At 43.9% G+C, this 13,496-nt stretch overlaps 3 protein-coding genes across 5 annotated transcripts in view; 2 read left to right on the top strand and 1 right to left on the bottom strand.

Moving 5' to 3' along the window:
* The first annotated feature begins 146 nt into the window (after positions 1-146).
* Positions 147-1,895, top strand: LOC106640954 (uncharacterized). The gene is made up of 5 exons (XM_089595476.1): positions 147-352; positions 425-841; positions 927-1,288; positions 1,439-1,640; positions 1,727-1,895. Exons 1-5 carry the CDS (start codon positions 147-149, stop codon positions 1,893-1,895), a joined length of 1,356 nt encoding a protein of 451 aa, XP_089451602.1.
* Positions 1,896-2,221: 326 nt separating this feature from the next.
* mRpL39 (mitochondrial ribosomal protein L39) lies at positions 2,222-3,834 on the bottom strand. The gene is made up of 3 exons (XM_014362305.2): positions 3,590-3,834; positions 3,011-3,511; positions 2,222-2,918 (listed from the first exon to the last, which is right to left on the bottom strand). Exons 1-3 carry the CDS (start codon positions 3,601-3,603, stop codon positions 2,387-2,389), a joined length of 1,047 nt encoding a protein of 348 aa, XP_014217791.2. The 5' UTR covers positions 3,604-3,834; the 3' UTR covers positions 2,222-2,386.
* Positions 3,835-10,882: 7,048 nt separating this feature from the next.
* Axn (protein axin) overlaps positions 10,883-13,496 on the top strand; it is a 48,933-nt gene continuing 46,319 nt past the window's right edge. For all 3 annotated transcript variants that reach the window (XM_089595246.1, XM_089595245.1, XM_089595241.1), the window contains exon 1: positions 10,883-11,515. The gene's annotated coding sequence lies outside the window, so the exon portion shown is untranslated. The remainder of the gene's footprint in view (positions 11,516-13,496) is intronic.

The raw sequence follows: 13,496 nt of genomic DNA, 5'->3' as shown, positions 1-13,496 counted from the left end.
ACCAGTTGATTTTCGCGAAGACAGAAAAAAAAAAAAAAAAAAAAAAAAAAAACAATACTTTATTCGAAACAAGCCCCAACGCAATCGCAGAGGCATCGAACGTTACAGTTTCTACCATTGCTCCGAAGTACAGAAAAGAGCGCAAAATGATCCGGCGGTCGGAGCGAAAGCGACGCAGACCGTCGTTTTTCTCGCCATCCCAATCCCGGCCGACCTCCAAGGAGAAGACGAAACACGCCCGAAGAACCGCTCCCCAGCGCATCTTCGACGAGCTACCCCCGGAGATGCTCGAGATGGTGCTTCGCTTTCTAACGTACAAGGAAATCGCCGGCTCGGTGCGGCTCGTTTCGAAGTAAGTCGAAACAGTGCACGCACATCAGCCTATATACGCCAAAGTATATATACATCACTTGCCGGTCCGCAGGAAGTGCTCGGCGGTGGCCACGGCAATTCTTAACGGCGCCTTTCTCTCGGCCGGTCCCCGAATCCGCGCGGCTCTCGAGCAAACGGACGCCCTGTCCGTGTCGTCGAAGCGCGAGTTCGACCGCGCGCTCTTCGGCAGGGTGCACGACTGCCTCGACGTGGTCCAGTCTCAGTTTGACCTGCTGAAGGCGTGTTGCTGGCGTTACACCCACCCAACGGGGGAGCGGTCGTTTGGCAGGTTGTGTTTCTACGGGGGGGCGATTCTGGACGACCTCGACGAGATGCTGGAGGACGCGGTGACGAGGCCAGGGTGCTTGATCAGCATGGACGGGCCGGCGCGGAGGATCGCCGAGTTCTCGCTCACGTGCAAGACCTTCATGAATTACTTTGAGAAGGTGTCCGAGCGCAGGGTGAACAAGTGCGTGTTTTTTTTTTTTTTACTGGGGCCGAAATCATTGTTTCGATGGTTTCGAGGGTGCGTGTGTTTCGATGGCGCGTTGCAGGAGCACCCTGATCTCCGGTTGCAAGGCTGTCGACGTGCTGGACTGCCTTTTGATAGGCAGGGAGTTGCTGAGCTGTCGGTTGTCGGGGCAGCGGAGCGACCCGGGCACGGCGGCGGTGAGCATGAAGGTTCGATACGTGCTTCGACGAGCTTGGTTTACGTGCCTCGAGGCGCCGGACGAGCAGAAAAACGCCACCGAGGACTCGTGGAGGGACCAACAGAGGTTCATGTACTTGAGGCTGAGGAGGCTCGTCGGGATCATCAACGAGCACCACCTCGAGAGAAAACACTACGACAGGGAATTGTTCTTCAGTTCCAACGCCCTGCCGCCACCCAGGCAGCTGCCCTGCTCTACCTACTCTGGTACGTATTTTGAAGCTTTTTTTTTTCTTCTTTAACCATGAAATACGAGCGATTTGGACATGGATTTTTTAATCAATATTGTTGTTGTTGGTCAGTAAAATAATTTTGATGAAACGTTTTTGGGACTTGCTGTTTCGATTGATCCTGTAGGGTACGGCGAGTGCGGGGGCCGTTTTTATTATTACGGTAACATGAACGAGTACGCGTACGATAGTAAAATCATTGACTCTTGGAGGAAGAATTCGGCGAGGGATAGGATGCAGAAGAAGGTGCCGGAGGACAAGCCATGCTACGATCTTGTGATCAACGTCGAGCTCAAGTGTTCGCCGGAGCTCGCTCCTCTTTCCGTGAGGTAAGAAATAAAGAGTTCTTAAAATACGGTAAAGAAAACAAAAATTATCAATACAATTTTTTTTTTTTTTTTTTTTTTTTATACAGGCCGCTGTTGAAATGCGACAACATTGACGATGCAGTAGTGACGAGCAAGCATCGACAAGCACAAATGTACCTGAGGCTCACAATATCCTGTCCAGCGTCCGTATCCAATAGGCTACCCGGCTTTTTTGTCTGGGAGCTGAGAAACCACCGACGCCTTAGATTCCAATGAGACATTAAATTACCATTTTTTTTGTCACTTTATCTCGATTTTACGATTTTAAACCATTTTGCCATATTTTCTTTTTTTTTCTAAACTAAGTTTGTACATCGACGTTTTATTACATTTGTTTGACTGACGTATATTATTTTTTTTACTTTTGTAAATCTACCGCTCGCGAGATGAAGACTATAACTTGGTAGACCGTCTTTAACGTTTTATTACGTATTTGTATTTTTAACTATATTTATTTATTTTTCTCTCAACCAAACTGAAACTTCTATACACAAAAATATTACAAAGGGCGACAATGAGGTGAGAAAAAGCAGAGAAATAAATTTTATCAAGTTTTAAAAAATCTCTTTATTTGCTCAATGATATACTTATATTTGTCTTTTTCCTCGATATCGACGATTAAACAGTACAAATGTCGTAAGCTAAGATCTCCACCATCCATCTAATGCACAAGTTTATTTACACGTGTCTCTCGGCACTCGAATCTCTTAATTTTTCGCAGCTATGCTGGTTCTTTCCTCAGCCTCGACGTGCAGTTTCTGTGGCACCCACACGGATTCGTTGAGATTTTTGGCTCTGTCTTCCAGGATACTGAAGACAAAGTGATTGATGTGCGTGCCTCTTGCTACAGATATACCCTGAAAGCGGTACATCCTATCCACCTCGTCGGACTGAATCTTGTGTACAGCAGCAATGGTCGTTTTTCCAATGATGCTCGTATGGCCTACCATGGGCCCTTTGCTGATGTCGATGTGATCACCCGCTCGATACAAAATCACTTTGCCATCATTCAATTTAGCGATTTCCGGTATCTGTTTACTTTTGTAAGGATTATCCTGGAACATGTCAAGAGCCAAGGATTCCGTGACTTCGAGCCTTTCCAAGGGCAGAGCGTCATTTGTCAATTTAACGAACTGCGCTGACAAAGCACGCATTTCCGCGGCTGTTGGTTTCCAGTCAGGTAGATCTATAACTGCGTCGTGCACGTAACTACCGGATTTAACGTTTGGCCTTGGAAAGCTGAAAAATTCAGTAAAATTACAATGTATTGAAATTGATAAGACATAGTGTTTGAGCCATAACATTTTGGATGAACTTTTAAAGACTCTTACCTGTGAAGGTACAGCTGTATGTGATCTTTGAAAGAAGACTCGATCATGGCCCCCAGCAAAAACGAACAGGTGCGCCAGAAAGCAGAGTTGACGGACGGTAGCTGCTCAGGCATCCTCATGGTCAATATCTTAAGATCGCAGTTCTGTTCCAGGGGTCTGTTCATGTCCCAGGGCTGTCCGTTGACCAGTGCTATGGCACCATACTGGTATGTATCATCCGACACGTGCTTGGCACAATCACTCGGCGTAGACAGACTCTTGTTCATAGCCATTTCAATGACTTTGTCCTCTTCCGAGGTTGGTTGGAACTTCACCATTATCTTCTCCACTCTGCCCAACTCGTGCTGCAATCGGCCCACCTCGTTGTCGAATATAATGTTCCTTCGTTTCCTCCATTCTGCTTTGATTGACGTGCCAGTGTTGCTCGCATCTTTGCTGGAGAAGCGGCGCGGCTGCACCTGTGGCTGGACCCTGAGTCCGAGACGACATACACTTCTGAACCTAAAAACAAAAAGAAGACACATTTTCATTACCAATTAGTTTATTTTTGAAATCGGTCAATGATAGTCAACTAAATACCCTTGGATCATCATCTCAAAAAAAACACTTGTCTACCGCAGCTTGGAGGTTATATAAAATACTTTTATCAGTCAGTAGAACAATCGGCTGACATAATGTTTCGCATTATTGTTTCAGAAGGACAAATTCACCTGCTGTTAGACTATATAAAAGTAAACAAAGTTGCAAAACTATTGAATCATTAGGGGGGAGGAAAACACTATGTGATAGACCGTGGAGAGAAAAAAAAACAATGTTTAGGCAGACCACACACCACAACAATAACACTAATGTTGGTAATAAAGTTTGCGAGTGGTAATAGGTTTCGGAGTTGTGGTTCATGTCTGGGTTGCTTGTAGTTTCACTCGTATGGTAAATTTCGTCTCAGTCGGTAAACGGGGGTGGCTGACTAAAGATTTTTTTTTTCAATTAAAAATCGAATTAGAATAATAAAAAGTTACACACTATTAATTATTGTAGTGTTTTGCATATAACTCTATATGTATATAATTTTATCCAATACTCATCTTTTTAAAGTAATGGCGTAGCAAAATACATTCATAATATTGCTCTTATTTGTCATAATTATTCATTAAAAAGTCACTCAATATTACAAGAAGGAATCGAAAAATTCTGGAGATGTCTATATATACATTAATTTGCAATATTATTACAATAATAGGTAATAATCACGATGATTAAACTATTTCTTATATATTTATATAAAAAATTTGTGCAAATAATTTGTAAAATTGTAATTACTTTTACATTGGTATTCAATGGAATAAAATTGGTTTATGTTCTAGTAATATATTGTAAGTCCTCTTGTATCGAACCCAAATCTGGGGTAATTAAAGATCTCTGTCTCTAAGTAATGTTTAAAAATTTACACTTTTTAGTATAAATTTTTTTATTCAGTTTAAAAACTGTAAGTATACTTTTTCTTGATTTTGTCGCAGACATTGTCGTTGATATTTTAATCAACAATTAAAGTACAAAAAAGACCCTGAGTTTGAAAAAATGATTTGGAATTATAGCTACAAGAGTAAAATCTAAAAGTCTCCCCAATAGTAAAAAAAAAAGAAACAATTCTCTGATCAAAAGTCCGTCTGCATTAAAAAACAAAAAATATTCTATAATTATTCATCTTTTAAGCACTTGAAATTAATATACTTTACTTCTGTTTACGACTGATGGCAGTCACTATCCATTTATTTTTATTTCTATATTGTAAACCATTGAAAATATTTAAACGAAATATTACAATACGTCTCAGTTTTGTATTTAAAAATAAAAGCAATCCGAGGGATATATACACTTACACAAAATCAATCAATATTTAAATTTCCTTTTAAACCAAAGGCAGCCAAGCGATAAAACAATTTCACTTTTCAAAAAAAAAAAAAAAAAAAAAAAAAAAAAAAAAAAAAAAAAAACACGTCGTCGTCGATGCTCATCGCGTAAGTTGGAAAAAAAGTAGCATTACATTACACATTATATGGTATACACGTTCTCCTCGCGCGCGCGTTCGCTCGCAAGCTTGCCTTGTAATTACGCGCGCGAACCGCAAAAGCACGCGCGGCTAGAAGAAGAAAGACCAAGAGAGAAAGAGATAAGACACGCAAGAAGAAGAGAGAAAAACACATTCAAGCCAAAAATAATAACAATGCTTTATAAAGTAATTACGCGCGAAATTAATTTAATTACAGTTATTACACACTACCACCACCACCGCTCCTCTCTCTCTCTCTCTCTATCCTCCCACCGAAAAATTATAGCACGTCAACCGAGAGTGCGGCTTGTATGTGTCCCCCCTTTGCCCCCCTTTTAAACACATGCACGGACAGACTTGTATATTTATGTATACATAAATACCTATATACATATATGCCAACGTGCACCACCTTTCGAAAAAGGGATATAGGTGGTATTGTGAATAAGTAACCCTAAAACCTCGCAATCCAAGCGCCCTTACAAGATATTACAACGACCCGCGCACCAGGAGTTCACAACATAAAAACTAAGAATGAAATAACAACAACAAAAAAGAAGGAAAATAAAGGAAAAGGTCGGTGTGATGCGCGGAACAGCAGCGACAACGCCGGGGGGGCCCGCAAGCATCCTCTGGTCTTTGTTTGAAAAACGCCGTTCAATTAGCGACAAAAGGGGAAGTAGCCCCCAAATGAAAAAAAAAAAAAAAAAAAAAAAAAAAAAAAAAAAAAAAAAAAAAAAAAAAAAGCACAAAACGCAAAGGAAAGAAATAACACCCGCGGGACTCGGCGCGCGCGATCTGGGCGGTCTCTCTCCTCCGCAGAGAGCGCTTTTCCCCCTCTCGCTTCACGCGTTTTAATGCATCGTGTGATTCTTCGATTTCACCCCGGCGATTCTTTCGATACACGCATACTCTAGCATCTGTCGAGTCACCCACAGGCACGGGGAGGGGGTGTAAGGCGGTGTTGGATTCTTTGATGCTGGTTTTCCCTGTTTTGCCGGATCCAATGCGTTGGAAGAGGAAAAATATACCCGAGGGACACGTGTGGCTTTTATCGAAACCCCCCTGGGGGGCCAAGGGAAAAGGGGGATTTCATCGCCGATATTCAGGGGGTATAATATTCAGTTACCCACGATCAAAGTTTTTCGTCGGCGAGTGATGAAATTATACCCACACGGACACCCCCTCGATGCGTTATTCGTGTTGAAAATCGTCTTTTGTTGTTTAATTTTTTTTCTTTTTTTTTTTTTTAATTTGTACACTTACAGAAAATTACTGTACAGAACTATGCCCTCGGAGCGAAATTCACTTTGGCTCTGAAGTAATGTTTAAAAGCCCTCCCCCCGACCGCCCCCATTTCCCCCCTTGGAAGAATAGCGTGTAATCTACATCGACGTGCAAATACCCGAGGACTCGCACGACACAACCGGTTCCAGCTCGTGATGACGATCTTTGAGCGAAGTGGCTTACTTTGCGCGCAGAGGCGGCAGCTGCGTTATTACAGAATATTGGTGATTGGTGCCTTGAGGCCATGTACACATATATAGTACACTATAGGTGGCGTTGCACGCGAGGAAGAAAAAAAAGGGGCACAGCTCCTTTTTTTTTTTTTTTTTTTTTTTTCATACACACACACTTGGGTGTCCATGAAGTACACACTCATCAACACCACGTCTCAGACGGAACTTCAGAGTAGCATCACGAAGCCGACGACGGTGTCAGGTGGTGTGCTTCTTCCTCTTCTTCTTTTCCGTCGCTGTTGGCTCACTTTTTTTTACTGTCCCCGTCCCTTTGTCGGGAGCAATTTCTCCTCTTTCTCTTTTAAAGAAGTATTCGGGGGGCCCTTTGTGCCCGACAGATACCAAGGTTTAAAGGAAGCACCTCTTTCGCCCTTCTTCTTTTATATATATAAGAGCGACTTTTCAGAGACCCGCTGATTGTTGCTTGCTTATCGCTTTTTGCTTCTGCTTCCCTTTGCGAACGCCCATGGGCGGGTGCGAAAAATTTTTCATGAGACATCTTTACTTTTAGTTTATTTTTTTCCTCAGCCCCTTCGTTTCATTGTAATATTTGTATATCTTTATTTATTTCCTTCAGGTATAACATTATACTTCCAATCTTGAGGGAATCAACTCACATTATATTATGTATATAAATTAGTAACGCTTTGGACGGACAATGCTCATTCTTGCTTGAAATGACACTTTTCATTGTACAAACGTTGAGCGAACGGCTCATTAGGGACAAAAACCGATTTTAGTTTTATTATCATGAAAAAAAGACACAAACTTGCGAGTCACGTGCTTTGAAAAAAAAGAGTAGAGGGAGAAGGGGTGTGTGTATGTGTGGGGGAGAGGGGGTGTTGAGAAAAATTATCGCACAGCGAGCCGCACGTTAAAGGGAAAAACCAAGTCGTCATTGCAGGCAATAATAACGAATACACTCGATTATCCAAGCCACGAAGGGTATTATGGCAAAAAGCAGAAGAAGAGAGAGAGTAGTCGGAGGGGGAGGCGCGAAATTCGAATTCAAGCGCACTGAGCGTCGGCGTCGCCGACAGCCTCGAGTGCCATTCAACTCTCGAAAGGTGACTGAAAACGTGCCTATCAGGGTCGGCCTATCTCTGTCTACCCCCCACCCTCTCGCGCTCCTTACTCTTTTTTCCCCTGGATCAAAGGAAAAGAGCGCGACAGATGGCAAAATGGGGGGTGTAACGTATACATGAGAGAGAGAATAGGCCTCGGAGTTACAACGGTGGCGGCGACGACTGGGAACTCAAAGGCATTGTCGCGAGGCGCGAACTGAGCTTAAAGAAACACTGCTCTCCACCGCCTCCTCCTCGGTAAAAAGTACCACCTCCGATATGTACGTGTGTGCGACAACAGACAAACTGGGGGAAGAAGAGAAAAAAAAAAAAAAAGAGGGCTTGTATCACCTCACTTTTGGAATCGTTTCTTCTTTATGTTAGACCGGCCTCGTTTACCGTTGATTCAAAACGAGGGCACAGAGAGAGAGAGGGATCGCCTCCGGAGGATGATCCACCAAGGATTGTCGGATGGTCGCGAAGCCAAACGTAATATACAGACAGACGCCAGCAGGTTGCGCGCATGCTGCACGTGGAGCGTATGCGGCAGCCGAAACAGAGATCAAAGAGTCATTGCGGGCGGTGGAGATCAAAGGAAAAGTGACTTCGCGAAGTTGAAGCGAAGGTGAGCTCTCTCTCTCTCTCTCTTATAGCTCTGCAGACACGAGAGTGGGGAAAATTCGCAACGATAAAGGTGGAGGCAGAAGTGTGTTTATATATAGTAGACCTAGATGCGAGACATCGTTTTTGATTTCGAAAGTAGAAGTTGCATTTTCGTTTTTCATCATTCCTTGTCCTCGTTTGGTTTTTTTTTAAAATTTTTTGCTTTCCCCCGGGCCTTTGAAGTGTGCGCATTGTTAAGTTGTTTACGCAGGTAAACACGATTGAAGCCCGCGAATTGACGCTCCTCGCTTTTGCGTAATAGAGCGATTTTGTTTTAATTTGAGGAGTTCACAGAAAAGTGCTTTTTTTATGTTGCTGAGCGCACTAGGAAGCCGTTTTTTTTCGTTGAACGTGAAAATTGCACGTTAAGAAGCAGCTGTTGCTTAGACATCACTTGAATTTCAAAGGAACTCATCCTCTGCAATATATTTGTGTGTCGCGCGCGCAAGAGATGTAATAAAAAGCACCTATTAGTAGCTCTAATTAGTTGTATCCAGTTTTTGTTCACGATAGGCTTTGAGCGAGGGGCTGAGCCCCAAAGTTCAAAAGATCGAAAGCGAGAAGGATGCAGCGGAGATTAAAAGGTATGTACGAAAGAGACGGCAGAGCGAAGAGATTTCCCTCACTGACACTCGACTGTTTTCTCTCTTTCGCACCCCCCCCCCCCCCGGTGTCGTTGGAAGTAATCAATGCCTTTATCCGTTAAGCAAGTGTCCATGTATATGCAACCATCCTGCGGTCGTCGAGCGATGGGTGGCCTTGGGCGATACACGCCGGAACATATTGTCGGTGTAAGTGACAGTTTGAAATATTTGGCTGTTTGAGGAAGCCTCTGCCTGCTGCGTTGTTTATCTTTTTTCCTGTGGTTCCTGCAGTTTTACAAAGGAACGCCGGCTCTTTACATTGGTAGGGAGGAAAAAACCGGCTCCAGGCTATTTGAGACATTTTACAATGTTGTCGAGCAATAGGTTGTGACGTTCGGAGCTCCGTTAAGTGTTCCGTCAGATTTATTCTTATGAATGGATTAAAAATTAATTCGATGGTTGTGTAATGGTTAGCACAGATTTATGCTTCAACTTCTTTCAAGTCTTGTATACTTATACCTAACCAAGTACTACTTCTAAATTGAAGTTTTAAGTACAATTGGGTAAAAATTTTTGTTAAAAACAGTCCATATATCAATAGTACAAAAGAAACGCATGGTGTTAGCAATGATTAACTGCTCTTTCTCGGGCACCTAACCTTTGAGCTGCGGAATCTGTATGGCTGATTCGCTGCACGCGTACACACCGTGCACCACCAAACGCGTCTGCATTAAAAAAGAGGGATAGGGTACACGAGAAGGAACAAGACAGGCAATAATGAGAGAAGTGGGCTCGCAGGAGTTCAGAGCTGCGGCCACTGGAGGTCGCTTGCCTGCACTCCTCGCACAATAATATCGTGTGTGTGTGTTGTACCCTCCTCGCTCCCTCTTTCTCCTTTCAGCTCTTTTACTCTATCTCGCTCTTGCCATACCTTCTTTTTATAGCTCTCACCTTCTCTCTTGCACTCTTTTCCTCTATCGCAACGTCTGGCGCGTCGAGCGCGCGCTAGCCGTCTATTCGCGAGAGCGAAAAAACAGTCTGTGTGGTACCCGCGCCACCGAGGAGGAGAGAGAGCGCCGCTGCTCGCGCCTCCGCCGTTCCGTTCCTTCGCGAAGCTTGTATATATACACATGATGTGCTCGCATATACTGCCGCTGTGTAGGGACTGAGATAGAGAAACACTGCTGCGAGCCGCGAGAGCTTGTAAAGCAGGACACATACACTCAAAGCGGTGCGTCCTGTGCGTGTAGGCGAGCGTTTTCTCGGGTGTACGTGTATGCGTGTCTTGTTGTCACCGTCACAGCCAAGGAAGGCTATTTTTTAATTTTTTTGTTTGAAGAACGACTCATCCATCGGCAAGTGAATTTGTAGAAGAGTATTATAGTAACGTGTCCGCGAGTTTTGGCAATGGGACGGAAGAAAGCGCTCCCGCGGGAGTACTCGGCAGCTTCGACTCCTCTCTCGTTGGAATTCCACAACAGATCTCGTGTCGCACCCTCAAGAGAGAAAGAGTGCCGCCGCCGAATGGCGAACGCCTAAGAAAGTATAGCCGTCGCTGCTCATGGAACCGCGGCCACTGGTGCCTTATATATTAATCGCTGTAAGCGCCTCGCGCAACAGATCACAAGGGACTGAGTGTTCTGGAGTAAAGAGAGAGAGAAATGCCAATGATAGGAGGACCGTGAACAGATCAAAGAGAGATTCGAGATAGAAGATCGGAGAGAGATAGATCAAGAGACGGAGTGGTATAAGCGCGCTCGTGTGACTGTGCATGTGTCTCTGTGTCAACGTGTGTGTGGATTTGCGGTGCGGGAAGAGAACAAACGGTGGCACGTGGAGGGACTTGAAGCAGCAAACGGCGGTGTACCTATTCGCGGAAGGAAAACAACGAGAGTGGCAGCCACGTATTTCCCGATACAGTCGATTCGGAGAATCCCCCCACCTCTTTGTCGCTTGTGTACGCGTAAAAAAGGGCAAAAAAAAAGGGGGAGGGAGAAGAGAGAGAAGGGTTTTCATTCCCTTGGCGCTGGGGTTAAAAAAACTTGGGAGGATATACGGCAGCGCGACCATACCACCACATTTTATTACGGCGGCACGGGAGTATGAGAGGTACGAGTGAGAAGGCGCGGAGTCATTTTAATGAGGATTTTACGAAGCTGCCGCCCTCAGCCGCGAGATCGCGAAGCCGGCGGAGGGTTCATCCAACGGCTGAGTCAGGAGAGGAAAGGGTAACTAGCGGCCGATAGGACATGGACGCGGGGGCTCGACTGAAAAAGCAGCAGCAGCAACGCCGGCGCCGTCGGCAACGTTTATTCGACTCCGTGCCCTGGAGAGGTCCGAGCCCCGACGATACACCCTCGGTTTGTGCCGGATAATACGCAATCTCGGGACTCTTGGTCGCGCGAGGTGGAAGGGAAGAAGAAGAAGAAGAAAAAAGTGTGTACAACCGACTGACGGGGTGGTTAAAGAGTGAGGTGGTGCGAAATTGATGGGGCTTTGAAGAGAAAGGATAAGCAGTCAGACGGCTGCTGCAGTAAGGGAGAGAACATAAGGAGACAAGAGCGCGCGAAAGAAGGGAGAGCTCCACTGGATTATAACTGGTGCCATCGGGAAGCATCGAAAGGGTGAGTATATAATAATGTACATATACAGCTAGCTCTTTGACGGCTCCGAGGCTTATCTCACCAGAGAGGCAGAGAGGAGAGAGAGAGAGCAATATTCATAACCTTGCTTGCTGACGGAGCTCGCTTGGCTGGTCATCCTCTCGTCTCTCTGGTTTCGCCTTTGATCCACCTTGTGACTTGGGAATAAGCTTACCTAGCACCGTATTGTCGAGTAAAGAAACTGCAACGCCATGCTTGAACAAGCTTTAAAATATTTCTTTCCCTTACAAGCTCTAACGTTGAAAACGTTTCTACATCGAGGCCCGTTTAGAGTTTGCTGGAAATACCATTTAAGTAAATCGTTGTAAGTCAAGGTATGATTGTTGAAGCAATTTTATTGACAAGTTTTATGTGAGCTATTTGAAACTTCACATTATCGATGTAGATAATTGTTTGTCGTACACCTCTGAAATAATACAATACAAGATTTACAGTTGGTACTTGCATACACATTTACACCGTACTATTCAGCACCGTTACAAACGTAAAGTTCATTCATAGCTCTTATATGATGAAAGTTCAATGATTTTACTCCATTTAAGCTCAGCGTAATTGCGTTATTGATCATAAAGGATGATCAATTGTGACCACATAACCGTAGTTGATGAAAAGTTCTTGAACTTGAAATATGTATGATGATTATTCAACGAAAGTAAGAAAGTTAATTTTATTCACAAGAGATGAAGCTATTCTTCAAATATTACGATGGTTTAAACTTAACAAAATCGTAATGTCCGTCTATAGTCCAAGGTAGCAAAGAAACGAAAAATATGACAATCTTAAAACCATGTGGTTTGGATTAGTATGTTGTTTTTGTATCGTGTTCAGAAAGTAGTTAAAAATATAATGAATTGAGATCCACAATTTGTCTTTTTCGTGCCAAGTTTGTAATATCTTTGGCGCCATATCCTTGTTTACTCAATTTTTACTTAAGATGGATGAAATACTGCAATAAATAATGTTAACCTCCTCGTTATTTGGAAACGCATCAAATTCCATATTTTTGTTTAAAAATTCATTTTGTGATGTGCACGCATACATCTTTATGATATCATAGTAGTTTGTGTTAATCATCATTCTTCAAACGCCTCTATATCTGTGAGATCAATGTAATAATCGTCGATTCTTTATGTTTGCTTTTTAATTCGAGTTATCCTCTTGGCGGATCTTTGCACAGTATCTCTGTACTCGTTTGATATACGTAAGAACGAGCATAAACAAACGAGAAACAACTTTTCTTTGAAGAAATTCGCGGCGCCAAGAAACGATTGTACCACCCCCCCCCCGTTTAATTTACCGAGACAGAAAGATGAGAGAAGGAGGAGAGGAAGAAGGAATCCAAAAACCATTACGAAGTTGTTTTCCACGAGCATTCATGCGATTTGGCGCTCCTAGCGAGCGCGTCTCGAGAGTTTATGTTTCAAGATATCTTTTTTTTTTTTTTCTTCCCCCCGTTCCTCTCCTCCGTCCCTTCGTTCCTCTATCATTCACTAAATTCACTTTCTGTGTCAGCTTGTCGTGTCGTCTTTTTCCGTCTTCGTCGGGCCCAAGCGGAGAGGGTCTGCCTCTCTCCCTTCGCCTCCTCCTTCGTCCGGCTATTGCTGCTGCCAGCATTTTGTTCCTCCATTCCTTTCCTTTCGGCTCACATCACTCGGCCTGCGCTTCGAAATCAAACAATCCGCTCGCTCGCTTGCACGCTGCTGTCCTCTCTCTCTCCCACCTTATTTTCGTTCCTTCCAGAAAGGCAATTACTATCATTCGTAAAAAGTAGATTTTCAAGCGTACCATCCGTTTCATCCTCCACGGCCACTATTAGGACAGGTCCACAATCCTTCGATATGGTCCATTTTTACTCAAAGGGCCGGGCAACATCGTTGATAGGAAAAACAAGAAGCCGCGAGTTCGCGGACGGAGAGGCATCGAACAAGAAGAGAACAGATCA

The sequence above is a fragment of the Copidosoma floridanum genome, unplaced genomic scaffold (genome assembly GCF_036245765.1).
Source record: "Copidosoma floridanum isolate Cflo_tuat_1 unplaced genomic scaffold, Cflo_Japanese_pri ptg000025l, whole genome shotgun sequence".
NCBI lineage: Eukaryota > Metazoa > Arthropoda > Insecta > Hymenoptera > Encyrtidae > Copidosoma > Copidosoma floridanum.
Note: the sequence above shows the minus strand (reverse complement) of the source record. Positions and strands in the feature narration are given on the sequence as shown.

Coding starts and splice junctions, on each gene's coding strand:
- LOC106640954 (XM_089595476.1), top strand. CDS start 147: ATGATCCGGCGGTCGGAGCGAAAGCGACGCAGACCGTCGTTTTTCTCG. Junction 353..424: donor TCGGTGCGGCTCGTTTCGAA/GTAAGTCGAAAC, acceptor GCCGGTCCGCAG/GAAGTGCTCGGCGGTGGCCA. Junction 1,289..1,438: donor GCCCTGCTCTACCTACTCTG/GTACGTATTTTG, acceptor TTGATCCTGTAG/GGTACGGCGAGTGCGGGGGC.
- mRpL39 (XM_014362305.2), bottom strand. Junction 2,919..3,010: donor ATACAGCTGTACCTTCACAG/GTAAGAGTCTTT, acceptor TGAATTTTTCAG/CTTTCCAAGGCCAAACGTTA.